The 18,067-nt window shown below is 35.9% G+C and overlaps 2 protein-coding genes across 6 annotated transcripts in view; both read left to right on the top strand.

Moving 5' to 3' along the window:
- The window catches only part of SNRPN (small nuclear ribonucleoprotein polypeptide N), a 43,976-nt gene that overhangs the window by 9,709 nt on the left and 16,200 nt on the right, over positions 1-18,067 (top strand). For 2 of the 4 annotated variants that reach the window (XM_023727850.1, XM_023727851.1), the window contains one exon: positions 840-980. The gene's annotated coding sequence lies outside the window, so the exon portion shown is untranslated. Of the gene's footprint in view, positions 1-839; positions 981-18,067 lie in introns of those variants that run through there. The other 2 variants (XM_023727852.1, XM_023727853.1) reach the window with 2 other exon arrangements.
- The window catches only part of SNURF (SNRPN upstream open reading frame), a 44,020-nt gene that overhangs the window by 9,756 nt on the left and 16,197 nt on the right, over positions 1-18,067 (top strand). For both annotated transcript variants that reach the window (XM_023727854.1, XM_023727855.1), the window contains exon 3: positions 840-980. In XM_023727854.1, the coding sequence (XP_023583622.1) occupies positions 840-945 (106 nt within the window). In that variant the 3' untranslated portion in view covers positions 946-980. The remainder of the gene's footprint in view (positions 1-839; positions 981-18,067) is intronic.

Here is an 18,067-nt window from a genome sequence, read left to right as displayed (position 1 = left end):
ATAAGGTTGTTTTCATCATTTGACCTTTTTGGTGGCTTTAGTTTCTCTCTGACTTCTAGAAGTACAAATATTAAAAATTTTGTTAGATAGATTTTCAGTATTTACTGTGACTATTTTTTCTCTATTTTCAAATATTAGCGTATTCTGCCCTTTCAGAAATTTGATAAAAGACATTTGGAGAATCATAGGAAAGTTAAAAGGCTACGATGTGGTACGGCAGGTGACTTTTTTTTTTTTTTTTTTTTTTCAGGCTCATCTTGTTACCTAGTAAACTTTATCACTTCCTACACTGTTTCCTTCTCCCTGTGATCAGATTTGTAGCTGGGTTACTAATCTGTGTGGGTGTGTTAAGGGCTTTTCTCTGGAATAGATAAAAATAATTTCAGAGCCCTTAAATAACCATGGTCCTGACAGGTCTGTTTCTGGTAGTGACTTTCAAGAACTCATGGATGACAGCCTTAATGGCTCACTAAAAATGCCTTAGGAAATGCTACCTAGCCCCCAAACGATTGTTTCCAGATAGAATGATCGGCAAGTAAGTGGTAGATGTACTGATCATGTTTCTATAGGGCTTTTTAAACCTAAAGGAGCTTTTGGTTTTCTAGTTCCTTGGAAGTATTCCCAGTCTTGATAGGTATCCTCTAGTTCCTTTTACTTCCTCAGGTGCAGAGATGCTCCTGTTTTCTGTTTTATAGTTTTTTCATAAGGTAATGGCATGCTTTAACCCTAACTAAAGATCTTTTTAAATGTAAGGGTCTCTACTTTTTCTTTCATATGATTATCCGTATAGACATATGTTTCCTTATCATTTATGAGTGTGTATCCTCCTCTTATGATAGGTGTCAGTTGTACCCAAGGCGTTCCCAGCAGCAGCAAGTACCTGTGGTGGATTTCCAGGCAGAACTGAGACAGGCATTCTTGGCTGAGACCCCAAGAGGTGGTTAAAGTGGTATTGGAAGCCGATTGCAACAGAAAACCAGGTTAGAGCTGATGAAGTAATGATCAGGTATAAAGAAATTGTTAAAGAAAGGATATTTGGGATCAACTTAATTTTCTGGAACAGGTTTAAAGAAGAAAAAAGTTTTACCTTAGAAATTCACATAACAACGTTGCAGGAAGTTTAAAAAAGTAAAAGCAGTATCCTCCCCGACACTTTTGTAACGTGTATATTGCCTTCCAATCTTTATTAAAAAATGTACCTAGTTGCCATTGGGTCGATTCTGACTCATGGCAACCCTGTGTGTGTCAGAATAGAACTGTGCTTCACAGAGTTTTCAGTGACTGATTTTTCAAAAGTAGATCACCATGTCTTTATTCTGTGTCACCTCTGGGTGGGCTCTAATCACCAACCTTTTCGTTAGTAGCTGTGTATGTTAACTGTTTGCACCACCCAGGAACTGCAGTCTTTGTAGGGCATGTTTTTAATGTAGTTTCATTCATATTTTCTGTTGCATTAGTTTTTAGCTTAACATTACTTGAAAAATAATTATAAATGGTTGCTGAATATCCTGCTAGTGAATGTTTCACAATATCTTTTTGTGGGATCCTTAATTTTTTCTGCTAGCAGTTTGAATAAAGCTTCAGTGAATAGCTTTGCATAAACCTTTAGATAGACTCATTTCCTCGGATATGCAGATATGAAAAATTGCATCAAGGACTATGAACTTAAGGTACATTTTCCAAATTATATTGTATTAGTCTTCATTGCCTTAAAATTATGAGGATACCAATATCATTTAGACCTTTTGAATTATAAATATACTTCACATTCTTAGCAATGAATTTTAGAGAAGCTAAATATTTTCCCATGCTTGTTTACTAATTATTCTTTTTGTCTTTTTCTCACTTTCCATTTTTACCAGTGTATATTCTGAGTCAGCACACAATGTAATAATGACATTATCCACTATTTTTCAGTGTGATGTCAATTTATTTACAGTATGTCTTTATGTTCATTGCTTACATTTTTAGGAAAAAGCTATTTGGTAGTTGAGATTTTGATTTAGTAAAGTATCTTTTTCCTTTGTGATTTCTCCTGTTTTAAGATTAGAATGGCTTTAGTCCAGAGGGTTTAATATATATCTTTTTAAAAGATAAGACAAGAGAGGAAGGTAATTTATGAGTCCTTTTTTAGATTTTTTTGTCTTTCTCTTTTTGAAATATTACCTGATAATTTGTTTTTGAAATATTACCTGATAATTCATACTATCAACATGGATTAATTGGGCCTGTTTCTGGCCACCATTTTCAGTTCTATAGCTTAAGTGACAATTTTCTGAGAGAAAAAGACCTCCACTATTCATTCCAGCATTCTTCTCATAATTACATGGATTTGGTTGCAAGGAAACAGTGGAATCTGATCATTGACCTGAGCTGTTCCCCGGAGTAAGGGCATTTTTCAGTGAGTTAGGTGCACAATTGATTTTTCAGCCCAGGAATTTTTTGGCTCGTTAGTGTAGTACATGTTGTCATTGTCAGTTGCTGTTAGTTCCTACTCATGGTGACCCCGTGTATACAGAGTAGAACTGCTCCATAGGGTTTCAAGGGTGTGACCTTTTGGTTGCAGATGACCAGGCTTGTCTTCAGAGGTGCCTTGGGGTGGATTTGAACTTCCAGCCTTTTGGTTAGTCGTCCAGCACTTAACCATTTGCACCAGCGTTTCATATATATGTGTATATTTTTTAAGGTAATTTTTGTTGTTACTGAGAATACATATACATCAGAACGCTCCTTTCTGAGTTGTTTTTCCCTGTTAACATAAATTCACTGCCCCCTACATTTTCTATCTAGTCTCTGGAATTGCTGTTGTTGATGTGTTCCCACATAAACAGTTCTTAAAAGAGCACAATGCTCAAGACAAACATTCCTTACTAGTAAAGCTAAGCTATTGTTTGGTTTTAAGAAGACTTCAGGGGGTATTTTTGGTTTAAGATTTAAAGTTTAAAGATTATCTCAGGGCAGTAGTGTCATGAGTTCACCCAGCCTCCATGGTTCCAGAAATTCTGGATTCTGTGAGAATTTGAAATTCTGTTCTGTGTTTTATCCCTTTTGATCAGGATTCTTCTGTAGAATCTTTAGTAGGAATTTCCGGTAATGGTAACCAGGTACCATCCAGTTCTTCTGGTCTCATGGCAAAGGAGGCCATTATTCGTGGAGGCAATTAGCCACACATTCCATATTTTCCTCCTATTGCTATTCTTGTTTTTTCTCTGTTGCTTGAGGCTAATGGAGACTAATTTGTACTTTGGATGACCACTTGCAAGCTTATTTAAAAAAAATTCAATTACTTTGTTGTTGAGAATATACATAGCAAAATATATACTAATTCCACAGTTTCTGCATGTACTATTTAGTGACACTGATTACATTCTTTGAGTTGTGCAATATTTTCACCCTCCTTTTCTATGTTGTTCTTCCCTCATGATTGTAATCTCACTGTCTCCCAAGGTTCCTGTCTAATGTTTGAAGTTGGCTGTTGTCAGTTTAATCCCATATAGATAGTTCTTAAAAGAGCATAATGTTGAAGGCATACATTTTTTACTACTTAAGGTGAAATATTTTTTTGTTTTAAGAAGACTTCAGAGGATATTTTTGGTTTAAGGTTTGAGTTTGAAGATTATCTCAGGACAGTAGTTTCAGGGATTCATCCAACCTTCATGGCTCAGGAAGTCTGGAGTCCATGAGAATGTGAAATTCTGTTCTGAATTTTCCCCCTTTTGTTCAGGATTTTTACATGGAATCATTGATCAAAACATTCAGTAATGGTAGCTGGGCACCATCTAGTTCTTCTGGTCTCATGGCAAATGAGGCAATTAGCCACACATCCCATATCCTCCTCCTTTTCCTGATTTTTATTCTTCCTCTGTTGCTTCAGGTGAATAGGGACCAATTGTTGTGCCTTGGATATCTGCATGCAAGCTTTTAAGACCCCAGGTACTATGCAACAGACTAGGAGGTAGAACAGAAGCACTAAACATGTCATTAGGCTAGTTAACTGGGATGTTCCATGAAACCATGACCCTACACCTCCAAACCAAGGAACCAGATGCTATGAGGTTTTTGGTTATACGTAAGCAGCCTTAGCAGTTACTCCTTTTTTTTTGAGGGGGGTCATTATTGTAAATATGTCTATCATACAGCTTCTGCCAGTTAAGCTTCTTATAGGTGTACAGCTTACTTTCAGTAGTTACACTAATTGACTCTGCAACTTAATCACTGTGATATAGCCATCATTAACCTCCCTTTCCCTCCTTCCCACCCCAGGTAACCACTAATAAACTTTGTTCTCTATACATTTGCATTTTCTTGTCTTTTTATGTAAGTGAAGTCATACAATACGTGTTCTCTTATTCTTATTCCACTTAGCATACTGTCTTTTAGCTCTATCCATATTGTTGGATGTATCAATACTTCATTTCTGCTACTGGCTGAGTAGTATTCCATTGTATCTTGTACCAAATTTTATTTATCCGTTCATGTGTTGATGGGCGTTTAGGTTGTTTCCATTTTTTGGCTATTGTGAATATTACTGTAGTGAACATTGGTGTTGTACAAATATCTATTTGAGTATCTGCTTTCAAGTCTTTTGGGTATATACCTAGGAGTGGAATGACTGGGTCACATGGTATTTCTATTTTGAGTTTGTTGAGGAAGCACCACACTCTTCCACAATGGCTGTACCATTTTGAATTCCCACCAGCAATCGGTAAGGGTTCTAATTTCTCCACATCCTCACCAACATTTGTTATTTTCAGAGTTTAAAAAAAAGATTTTTATCTTAGCCATCCTTGTGGAGTAAAATGGTACTTCATCGTGGTTTTGAATTGCATCTCTGTGATGACTAATGACGCTGAGCATCTCTTCTTATGTTTGGTGTCCACTTGAATGCCCTCTTTGATGAAGTGTGTATTCAAGTCCTTTGCCCATTTTATCATTGGGTTATTTGTCTTTTTGTTGTTAAGTTTTCAAAGTTTTCGTATATTTTGGTTCTTAGATTCTTGTTAGATATATGGTTTCCAAAGATACATTCTCCTAGTCGATAGCTTGTCTTTTCACTTTTTGGGTAAAGTCTTTGATGAAGAAATTTATTATGAGGTCCCATTTACTCATTTTGTCTTTTGTTGTTTGTGGTTTTGTCATCATATTAGGTAATCATTGTTAAAAGCTAGGCCTGCCAGCACTGTCCCTGCTGTTTCTTCTAAGAATTTATGGTTTTAGTTTTGACATTTAGGTCCTTAATCCATTTTGAATTTGTTATCGAGTAAGGTATGAGGCATGCATTGTTTCATTTTTCTACATGTGGAAATCCAATTTTCCCAGCACCATTTATTGAAGAGACTGTTCTTTCCTCTTTGAATGGACTTAGCACCCTTATCAAAAATCACTTGACCATAGATGTGTGGGTTTATTTCTGGACTCATTAATCACATATTCTTTTATAAATTCCTAAGTATTATTTAAATCATTCATTATGGTGTACAAGTAGAACCATCTGATTTTCTTATATTTAATTATATTCTGTTTTATTCTAGTATCAACTGATAAACCACACCCAAACTCATTGTCACTGAGTCAATTCCGACTCATAGTGACCCTAAAGGACAGGGTAGAACTGCCCCGTAGGGTTCCCAAGGAGCACCTGGAGGATTTGAACTGCCGACCTTTTGGTTAGCAGCCGTAGCTCTTAACCACTAAACCATCAGGGTTTCTGTATCAACTGATAGTTCTACCTAAATGGTACTAGTTCCTAGGATTACTTTAGACTAGGGATTAATAAACTGTGTGGCCCACTGCATGTTTTTTTAAAAATTTCACACAGCCACACCCATTCATAAACGTATGGTCTCTGGCTACATTGACATCACAGTGGCAGATTTGTGTAATTATAACAGATTAAATGGCAGGTAAGGCCTACGATATTTATCATCTTGCCTTTTATAGAAAAAGTTGGCTAACTTCTGCATTAGAGATCCAAATTAAAAAGAAGATAGCACCAAGGTTTGGGGTTGGTGGAGGTTAGAGTTGATGCCATAGAAGGTAGTGAAGAAGGGAGTTAAGGATGGGAGTTATCTGAAGTATATGTTACAGAGTAGAGGACCAAATGCATTTTCTGGGTAAGGATCGGGTCTGAAAATCATGTAGAAGTCTATTGTACAGCTAGATGAGTAGATTTTAAGACATTGTAATAACTGATAGCTTTCCTTTTTCATGATAAAAATCTGAAGCACATGACAGCAGAGAAAAATGGGAAAAGAAATCAAAGAATTATAATTCCTGTGTTTCAGCTACAGCATGAGATTGAATTTTCTTTCAGTCATTATGCCCATTTGCTTTTCTTTTGAAAATATAGTTGTAGTCATGCTGTTAACTGATTTATATTCTATTTATTCAACTTAAATATTATCAGTAATGCTTCCTCATTATGTTACATAGTCCAAAATTTTGAGAACTACTACTTCTATGATGGACCCCAGGGTGTCTTGAGTTAAGGGTCATTTGTTATTATGTGCCCTGTGATCTGAGATTTACCATGACTGCTAATCCATTAGTGCAGTGTGATGTCCTTGCTCTTCCTCTCCTCTTCTTTCGTAATAAAGCATTTTTTCCTTTGTTGTGGAGATAAATTTAATCATTCTACAAAGTGATATATCTCCTTTCTCTCATGAGGGTTCATCATTATAGTGTGCTAAATTTAGGGCATGAGGGAGAATTGTGTCTAAAGTTGAATTCCATCTGCTTAAGAGAAACTTTTTTTAAAACCTTTCTAGGGAGTCAACCCGTATTCTGAGTAAAATATATATGTCTTGTATTTATACATATTATAATTATTTTTTTACATATCCGCGTACCCAGTTTTCTGGGTCTTCAATTTTTACACCATGAATCACCCTCATATGAATTTAATACTTGATAGTGGGGTAACTACATAGTTGTGTGTGAGGGGGTTGATCAACCTAAGATTAGATGATGGACAGTCACAGAACAGAGGTGGGTCTTTTTTCCCCTAATCTATCTAGAAGAAAATCTTGTTTGGATCTATTGGTTCCTTACATTAAAAATTTAGGTATGGAGGCTGATCAGTGTATGTTCGCATAAATGCCCAATGGGATGGAACATTGAATCTGAGGCTGGATAGGAAATTGGTACTTACAGTTTTTTTACCTGGAGGTTAAAGTTTTGTCTCTGAACTTTATGCTGATTAAACTTGTCCTGTTATACTTAAATGTATGTTTGATACTAGTTCCCATTACATTAATTCTCACATAGTATGTAAGTGTAAGAAACACTCTGTTAAAGCAAAGCAAAGAGATTTATTGAAGGTTTGATAACAGATTGGGGAAATGTCTGATTTTACAAGTGAACAGACACCTCCAAAATGGTGAAGCTGCAGAGAGCCTTTAAAGGGTGAGAACGAAGAACTTGAGCTGTGCTATTTTGATTGGACATTGCCAATTTAGATTAACACAAGATGAGTTTACTGGAAGTAGGGGGCGGGGAAGGGAGTTACAGGACATTTCTCTCTTAGAAACAGCTTGCTCAAGTGAAATTTTTCTTGTCAGTAGTTGCCTGGGAGACCCAGATAAGAGTCAGCATCAAGACCTTTTTCCTGAGACATTGTTTTAGGAAGGGTCTTGATAGTTCCTTGGGAACAATCAATTTATTGTTATTTTCTCAGTTTAACCACAGAGCAATGGCAGGGAAAAAGCTTTCTTTAGTACATTTAGTTACAGGCCTTAAAGAATAAGTCAGGTTTGCATGTCTTAAAAGAAAGGCAAGATGGAGTAGGGCCCCGAACCCTAAAGCAGTCGTTTTTACTTTAGTCAAGTGCCTTAGTTTACTTGCTTTTACTCATTTCCTCCTTTTGATCAAGGATATCTGTGAACATACTTTGGTCGCTTTTGGATGAAAATTTCTCCTGCATGGACTTGAAGGGTTGTGTTCTTCTGGTGGCTGCTCAAGTTTAGTGAGTTTTTTACATTGCTGCTTTTAGACGCTGCTGGTCATGACAAACCTTTGAGACCTCGGATGCTTCTCTTTGGTAGTTGAGCATTGCCTGCTTTCTTTTCAGTAGTCGCCTGCTGTCAGTCCTCTTCACTATGTCATAGCTTGATGTTCTGGTTCTGTGATCTCATGGAGGTGGGTTAGTAGAGAGTGGGGCCACATTAGAGTAACAACTTGACTATTTCAAATGAGTGTTCCAGGGTGTGTGGTCTCTGTTTCATTGCAGAGATAGACAGCCTCTGTACACATGCACGGCATGGGCATTTGATTAATGGTTTGTGTGGCTGCTTTGATCATATACATTATACAACATTTAATCAGTCCAGTTACAATTATTGTTATAATTAGTATGATAACTCTGGCAAACAGGAGTGACCTCACTTAGGGTACCTAGGATACAACACTTTTTGGTAGCCAGCTAAAAACGTCAAACAAGGGGGATTTGATTTCATCAGGAGGCAGGTATATGAAGCCAGGCAGCTTTTTTGCAGATCTTTTTAACATCATGTTTGACCTCCCTGTTAATCTAAGTGCAACATGAAGTATTGGCTATGGCACATATGCCCTTATGTGGAGTCAGAAGGATGTCCTGGGCAACTCTATTATCAATAACAACCTTTTGGCTAAAGAATTTAAGAATTTCTTATGGCCGCTATGCTGCTAGCAATATCATCCATCAGTTGCTGCATGGTATTAGAGATGTTCTAGAGGGTATGCTGTAAGTCTGCGATTCCACTGAGGAAGAAATACCCAAAGAAATGAGGAGCCTAGTCTTTGATTATCTTTTAATATGTTGGTACTGTACTTGCCTTGATCATCCTGGTATTCTTGTTTGTTCCTGATTCTCTCTAAAAGCTTAAAATGTTTGCCCTAATGAAGGCATTCATCGTGAGAATGGACATCCATGGGGACTCCTAAATTTCTTAAAGTTCATTGTCCTGTCATTCTTCATCTATCCCTGCATGGAGTTGCCCAAGTATAGAGAATTGACTTCTACATAAAAATATATACCCAGAAGGGACACATAACATATGATTCTTAGTTGTTTATTAGGATATGGGATAGACATGTTCACCAGCTGAAGCCAGTCTTCAGCTAGTGCATGATTGCAAAGGGGGAGCCTTCCTCATCTAGTTATATCCTTTAATTCATTACAAGAACTAGAAGTATTTCCTGCACATTCTGCAAAGAGGTTTTGATAATACTGTGGGAATGTAGAATGATTAACCAAATATTTAGGGACTCCTTTCTTACATCCTTTCTGGGAGAAAGAGGTTAGAACTCAACATTAACAGTGGGTTTCTTGGTACATTGTAAGTATTCTTCCAGAATAGGAGTAAGACTAAAACAGCACCTGAAGGCCTTCAGGAACCTCTGGCGGGAGCCATAACCTAGCTATGATGGCTATTTAAAGGTGGCAGTGTAGTTTACAAAAGCTCTATGTACACAGGTGTGTTTGAGGATGGAACATGCCAGTGCATCCAAATTCTTGTGCCCTGAGCGAGGATTGGAATGACATCCAACAATTTGTAGGATTGTTGGCATTGGCTATGGCTTAGGATAGTCGTATAAAGGCATACTCATGCCAGGTTTCAGCGGGGCTGCGAGAGCCAGCAGGAGAATACTTAAGGGAATCTCTATAATGCAAAAATAGTATAATAAGGCAAGGGTCATAAAAATTATATCGATTCCAAAATAAATTCCTCCTTCATTTAAAGGCATATATACTATTCTTAACAGAAAACAGTGGCAGTTATAATTAGTAAAATGATGATTAATGCAATATTTAATAATTCCAGCATGAAAGCAGAAAGTTAAAATTAGCAATTTATGAGTTCTTGTTTATATAAGAAAATAATTTCAAAGGTTATATGTATTAGACGGGACAATAACCTCTAGTTAGGATACGATAAACACTGTGGAGGGAAATTTCCAGACATAGGGATAAGGCAACCTAAATTTAATCTCATGAGAAATAATGTTGTTAAAAATAAAATTCTAAGAATCTTGACAGCCTTCATGAGTGAGAAATGAGTAATCAAATAATAGCTTAAATTATTAACTGGTGAAACAAATACATTATCATTCTATGAGTCTTAAGTCAATAAAATAAAGCTTCTTTAAAGGCTGTAAGTATCAAGCAGAGAGCAATTAGTTCAAGGGTCTTTACTTATAATAGTCACCATGGAAGGAGACTAACTAGATGTAGCACAATTAGAGTTATCAGAAAAACAAAAATTATAAGACACAATCCAATAATTTCAATTGTCTGCATGAGTCTGAGATTTTAGATGTGGTGTTGAGGTGAATACAGGCCTGGTGTGGAGGTCTTGGGAATCAACAGTTTACACCAGGTGTTATCTGTTTCCGATCCTTGTAATGTTTGAATTTCACTGTAAGCCCTTTGGTGGGCTGGAGAGTCCAATCAGGAGTTGCAGTCTTCTTTAATTGGGAGAGGTGCATCTAAGTCTTAACTCCCTGTAATTTAGTGGCAAAATGAGAATTATATACAGTCTTTTCCAATCAGACTCCAGGGTATCTTTTAGCTGATGTATTTTCTATTATATATGATCCCTTGGAACAATATCAGGCAGATATTGGAATTTTGGTTTTTCATCGTCAAAGCTCTTTTAATCTGTGAAAACATTAGAGTACTGGGTTAAATATTGACAGTGTTTAACAGTATTAGAGCCAGTATAGGTAACATAAGAGGGCTGTTTGGTTTGAAGAACTACTTTTCTTACAGTTATTTCGGTATTCGTTTCTTGGAGTCCACGGGTAGAATCATTTAAAGCATTCTGAATATAGTGAATTATGACTTTAATATTTCTTTATAGCATCTTTTAATTTATAGAATATGCTGTAACCAACATAATGTTACTAGTTACTGAAATAACTGATTCTTACATTAAAAGAGGAGCCCTGGAGCACAGTGGTTAAGAGCTTGCCTGCTAACCAAAAGGTTAGCAGTTTGAATCCACCAGCCGCTCCTTTGGAAACCCAGTGGGGCAGTTCTGCTCTGTCCTATAGGGTTGCTATGAGAAGGAAAGGAAAATAAAAATGGTTTCTTACATCTAAAAAATTAGAACATTGAACATTAGCAATACTGTTATAAAACCTTATGGTAATTCTTTTAGTTTATGTAGTTCCATGTAGTTAATCTTGGTTCCATGTCATCCTGGATTAGCAGTAACTTTAGAAACTTCATTAGTTTCTATTCAGAAGTTCTAAAAATCTTGATTTAGTCCTGTAGCATTCATGTTTGAAATACTATAGTCCTTTTTATAAGTTTCTTATAGTCCTTTTTTTGTTGAAATATTTTCAAATGGTTTTAGCAAGTCAGTAAAATAAAACCTATCTGTGGATGACAAAACTTAATATGGCCCTGATTAACTTAAAATAATACTTTTAAACAGGGAAAGATTTGATGGGAATTACAAAAGTAATTCAAAGCCAAATGAAGTCAGTTTAGACAAGAATATCTTTAAAACCTTATTTTCACAGAGCTTCACATATAACATAATAATTTTGAGATATAGTACTATATCGTCAGGACACATAAAAAATATACCAAAATTATCAAATCTTAAAACATCTGTAACGATGTGAATTTCCCTAGTTAACCATTGGTTTGGTGATGCTAGATTTAAAAAGAAATTAAGTTGCAACCAAATTAGCAGTTGAAATGATAAAATTATGACATAATGTCATGTGCTTGTTTGTTTAATATCATGCAAATATTGCTGACATAAATTTTAACTCAAAGAAAATTTGGCACTTCAGATTTGAGAACATGTATAACTCATAATGTATTAAACTTTTTTTGTATTATTATTTTTTTAATAAAAGATAAACAAATCTTTCGTGCCTTTCTACAAAGTTTCAGAATTGTCAGGAGTTTATTACCAAGATTACAGAGAAACAATACTTAAATTATTTAAAGCAAAGATTTTAAATGTATAAACCTTAATTTTTTTTTTTAAACTATGTAGCTTGGTTTTAACTCAAGAGTTTTATTTTAACAAGAAACTGAACCCTTCTTTTCAAGGCAGATTACATAAAAAATAAGTTCACCTTTAACTTGGTCATTAAAGAAAATTTTGTTATTTGAACGGCAAGAAATCCAATTCTTTGTTTATGTTATTTGATATTAAGATTCTTAAAAAAATTATAATTTAATAACCTATTAAACTTTTATTTACAATAAACAAGAACCTTGATTATATTAAACAAAAAGTCTTTAGCCTACTTTCCAAATCCTTGTCTTTGTTATGTTTCTCATAGCATAGTCTTTAGTGGCAGACACATTTATTATCAGACCCAAACATACATACACATATCTGTTCTCTGTGACATAAGTTTAGCCTTCACTCTTTAGTATCTTTAACCTTCCTCTGACTTTCTACTAATTTCTATATAACCATCTAAATTCTTTTTTCTTTTTCATTTTGGAAACTGTTTTAAGTTGACATTTTACAAAACATAAAAACTTCGTTAGAATGAGTTTACTTTTATTAATTCCTGGTAATATTAGAACTGTATGATTTATAAACGTTTATCATTAAACCAACCAGAATAAGTTCTTTGAAGAAATATTATGTTTTAATTTAACAATATCATCTAGAGGTTAAACAAAATATATGTTTATAATCTCATTTTCTGTATATTTCATAGGATCCTTTAAAGAAATGATTTAGAATAATTTGTTTTTCTTTTTAAGGCCTGTTACATCGATTAAACCATTCATCCTTTTTCAGTGTACTTTTTAAACATATTAACTTATATTTAAGTTTCTCAGAGTAATTACCAAAAACCCACGTGTAAAAAGTAGTTTTTCTTGGAAGAGAAAAGACAGCCTCTTGAAAAATAGTAACTACCAACCGTGGCTTTCAACTTGATGAACAACAGAAACTTAAACATAATATGTATGAGAGGCAAACTCTCAACATAAAATGAAACAGAAAAACCATATAAATTTACTGGCCAGACCTAGGCTTATTTAATATTATACAACGTAAATAACTTAGTTTCTTAGCATTAAACAAAAGTTCCTCAGAGGAAAGAGAAGTTAACGCAAAATGGGAACTTATTTTCTTAAAGTGATCACTGAGATTCTAAATTGCTTCTCAGTATATTCACCTTATAGTTGTTTTTAAACATGAACTTCAAGTCAGTGTCCTGTTAGAGGGGAAATCTAGGCTCATTTATTTAAGGATGTTTTAAAAGTATTTTTAAAATTAATTTATAAAAGTTAGAGTTATCAGTAAACAAATTTGGGAGAAGCCGCTTATTCAGCTACATGGTAATTAATTTTGAAGATCTGAAACTTTGGGAAAAATGTACAGACCTTGGAGTTATTTATGGCATTGGCTTCACTATCTCAAGTGCAGGAAGCATGGTAAGCCCCTCCTTTTTAGCTTATATTTGTTAAAGAATTCCAGAGTGGGCCTCTTAAAATCTTTTTAAGGTTGCTTTAACATAAGCTATTTGGGAGGGTATTTTAGTCTTTTTTTTTTTTCCTTTCTTTCTTTGCGTCAGGCATTTAGTATTGAATGTAGAAGGCTATAATTTTTTTTCCCAGTCCCATGAGACTTTATTTTTTTGTATCTTTATGGCTCAAATTAGATGTTTCATTTTTTAATTAGACTTCTTTTTGTCTGGTTATTATATAGACTAGCTGGTATAAATAAGAGAATTTAAGGCTCAGCAAAGATTTAACCAATTTAAATTGCTTATAAACAGAAAAACAAACTAGTCAAAGTAGGCATGCTTGCTAAAACTTTTGAACTGCACGTGTGAGTGAAAAAACAACAGAGAAAATGAACAGAAAGTTCAAAAGATTTTCAAAGTTCCACTAACATAAAACGGTCCCCGATCAGGTAATGCTACATTATGGGACCAAAGTACAAGACAGGCTGGAGCTGCCACTTTCCCACTGTGAATTAGCGTTCCTGAGAATCAAGAGCTCAAACAAATACCACCTTTGGGATTCTTAAATGTGCACTTGAAAGGAAAAGGCTAGTAACTTTACAGCCTGTTACCTCTCCCCCTGTCAATTGGAACTCCTCAGGACTTTGAAAAATGAAAGTACAGCAAAGAAACACTACAGAGAAGAGAAACACAGATGATATTGTTAGGTGCTGTCAAGTTGGTTTTGACTCATAGTGACCCTGTGTTACAGTCATTGCTATGTTTGAACCCATTGTTGCAGCCATTGTGTCAGTCCATCTCCTTGAGGGGTCTTCCTCTTTTTCGCTGACCCTCTACCTTACCAAGGTCCTTCTCTAGGGACTGGTCCCTCCTGATAACGTGTCCAATTGAGAGGAAGTCTCACATCCTCACTTCAGAGGAGCCCTCTGGCTATACTTCTTCCAAGACAGACTTGTTAGTTATTCTGGAGGTCCATGGTATATTCAGTATTCTTTGCCATCACCAAACTTCAAAGGCATCAATTCTTCCTTGGTTTTCCTTATTCATTATTAGTTTTTGCATGCATATAAGGCAATTGAAAATACCATGGCTTGGGTCAGATGTGCCTTAGTCCTCAGAGTTACATTTTTGCTTTTCAACACTGTAAAGAGGCCTTTTGCAGCAGATTTGCCCAATGCAATATGTTTCATTTATTGATTGCTGCTTCCATGGGCGTTGATTGTGAATCCAAGTAAAATGAAATCCTTGACAACTTCAGTCTTTTCTTCGTTTATCATGATGTTCCTTATTTGTCTAGTTGTGAGGATTTCTGTTTTCTTTATGTTGAGGAATAATTCATACAGAAGGCTGTATGTAGTCTTTGATCTTCATCAGTAAGTGCTTCAAGTCCTCTTCGCTTTCAGCAAGATTGTGTCAGCTGCATATCACAGATTGTTAATGAGTCTTCTTCCAACCTTGATGCTTGGATTAATTGCTCAGCATACAGATTGAATAAGTATAATGAAAGGATACAACCCTGACACGCACCTTTCCTCACTTTAAACCACACAGTATCCCCTTGTTCTATTCAAATGACTACCTCTGGTTCTATGTACCAGTTTTGTATTAGCACAATTAAGTTTTCTGGAATTCCAGTTCTTCTCAATGTTATCCATAACTTGTTATGATCCACACAGTTGAATGCCTTTTATAATCAATAAAACACAGGTAAACCATCTTCTGGTATCCTCTGCTTTCAAGATCCATCTGACATCAACAGTAATATCTCTCATTCCATGTCCTCTTCTGAATCTGGCTTGACTTTCTGGCTCTTCCATGTCGATGTACTGCTGCAACTATTTTTGAATGATCTTCAGCAAAATTTTACTTGTGTGTGATATTAATGATATTCAATATTTTCCACATTCTGTTGGATCACCTTTCTTTGGAATGGGCACAAATATGGATCTCTTCCAATTGATTGGTCAGGTAACTGTCTTCCAAATTTCTCGTCATAGATGAGTGAGTACCTCCAGCGCTGCATCCTTTTGTTGAAACATCTCAATCGGTATTCTGTTAATTCCTGGAGCCTTGTTTTTTGCAAATGCCTTCAGTGCAGCTTGGACTTCTTCCTTCATTACCATTGGTTCTTGATCATATGCTTTCTCTTGAAATGGTTGAACATCAATCAGTTCTTTTTTGGTACGGTGACTCAGTAGTCCTATCTTCTCTTTTGATGCTTCCTTTGTTCAGTATTTTGCCTGTAGAGTCCATCAGAATTGCAGCTTGAGGCTTATATTTTTTCTTCAGTTCTTTCAGCTTCATAAATGCAGAACATGTTCTTCCATTTTGGTTTTCTAACTCCAGTCTGTGCATATTTCATTATATCACTTTACTTTGTCTTCTCAAGCTGCGCTTTGAAATCTTGTCTCTACCTGTTTTACTTCATCATTTCTTCCATTTGCTTTAGCTACTGTGCATTCAGGATCAAGTTTCAGAGTTGTCTTCTGACATCCATTTTTGTCTTTTCTTTCTTTCCTGTGTTTTTAATGACCTTTTGCTTTTTTCATGTATGATGTCCTTGATGTCATCCCATAATTCGACTGGTCTTTGATCATTAGTGTTCATTGTATCAAATCTATTCTTGAGTTGGTCTCCAAATTCAGGTGGTATATACTCAAGGATGTACTTTGGATCTCATGGACTCGTTTTAATTTTCTTCAGCTTCAGCTTGAACTTGCATATGAGCAGTTGGTGATCTGTTCCACAGTTGGCCCCTGGCCGTGTTCTGACAGATGATATTGAACTTTTCCATTGCCTCTCTTGACAGATATAGTCGATTTGATTCCTGAATATTCCATTCAGTGGGATCCATGTGTGTAGTCGGTATTTTTGTTGTTGTATAAAGGTATTTGCAATGAATAATTCATTGTTCTTACAAAAGCCTGTCTTATGAATCTCTGTTTCTGTCTCCAAAGCCATATTTTCCAACTACCAATCCTTCCTTGTTTCCAACTTTTGCATTCCAATCACTAGTAATTATCAGTGCATCTTGATTACATGTTTGTTCAGTTTCAAACTGCAGAAGATAGAAAACCAACCATAATTCTTCAGGAACTCTGTGCAAAAAAGGCAGAATTCAGTTTGGGAGGCTGTTTATCTGGGGTGATATTGCTGGGACCCCAGAAAAATGGAAAGTGCACAAAGATGCCTGTTTGACACCAGAGTTCAGATTTGCTGATGTCCCAGGAGGTTGCCAAAGGTAATGCCTCCAAGTCTCTGTTCAGGTGCCATTTTATGTCTAAGTGTAATAAACTCTGTTAAAGCAAGATTTATTGACGATTCGGTAATGGTCTGGATTGGGGAAAACGTCTGATTTTACAGAGTGAACAAATGCTTCCAAAATGGTGAAGCTGTGGAGACCTTTTAAAGGGTGAGAACAAAAAACTTAAGGTGCACTATTTTGATTGGATATTACAAACTTAGATTAACTCAAGGTGGGTTTACTGGAAGTGGGGACTGGGAGGGCCGAGTTACAAGACCATTTCTCTCTTAGAAACAGCTTAAAAAACACCTGTCGCCGTCCAGTCGATTCTGACTCATAGCGACCCTATAGGACAGAGTAGAAGCACCCCATAGTGTTTCCAAGGAGCGCCTGGTGGATTTGAACTGCTGACCTTTTGGTTTTTAGCAACCATAGCTCTTAACCACTATGTCACCAGGGTTTCCAGAAACAGCTTGTCAAGTGAAATTCTTCTTGTCAGTAGTTGCCTAGGAGACCCAGATAATAGTCAGCATCAAGACTTTCTTCCTGTTTCCGGAAGGGTCTTGATAGCTCCTGAGAATCAATTTATCATTATTCTCTCAGCTTCACCACAGACAAATGGGGGTGGGGGGAAGCTTTCTTTAGTTTATATTTAGTTACAGGCCTTAAAGGATTAGTCAGGGGTTTGCATATCTTAAAAGACAAGCAAGATGGAGTAGGGCCCTGAACCCTTAAGCAGCCATTTTTACTTTAGTCAGGTGCTTCAGTTTACTTGCTCTTACTCAATAGAAACCTTAAAGGTTTTTGTGGTTACCTTTTTTTTTTATCTTTCAATTTAAGTCTTAGAAAAGCTATATTCAGCTCTACTGGTTTCTTCTCATAGCTATTCTGTGGCACACTGGTAGTATGTCTCTATTGTTGGTGGTCAGGGTGTACGGTCAAGGAATAGTGTCTTGGTTGTTGTGCTGAATTTTTCCCCCAACAGTGGCATATGAAAGTAGTAGTTTGTACTTGGTATATTATTTTAAGTTCTTGACTTTATTGAATGCTTTAAAACATTTTTTTTTAGTTTTTATTGTACTTCAGGTGAAGGCTTACAGAACAAATAGTTTCTCATGAAACAGTAGTACACATATTGTTTTATGACATTGGTTAACATCCCCACAACATGTCAACCCTCTACCTTCTCAGCTTTTTTTTGTTGAAGATACACATAGCCAAAGATACAACATTTTAAAAATTTCTACGGGCACAGTTCAGTGACATTGACTACGCTCTTCCAACTGTGCTGTTACTCTCACTTAAGATGAAGGCTTACAGAACAAAATAGTTTCTCATTTAACAGTTACTACAAATGTTGCCCTATGACAATGGTTAACAATCTCACAACAC

This window comes from Trichechus manatus, unplaced genomic scaffold, assembly GCF_000243295.1.
Source record: "Trichechus manatus latirostris isolate Lorelei unplaced genomic scaffold, TriManLat1.0 scaffold00019, whole genome shotgun sequence".
Taxonomy (NCBI): Eukaryota; Metazoa; Chordata; class Mammalia; order Sirenia; family Trichechidae; genus Trichechus; species Trichechus manatus.
This window is presented reverse-complemented; position numbering and strand designations above follow the sequence as displayed.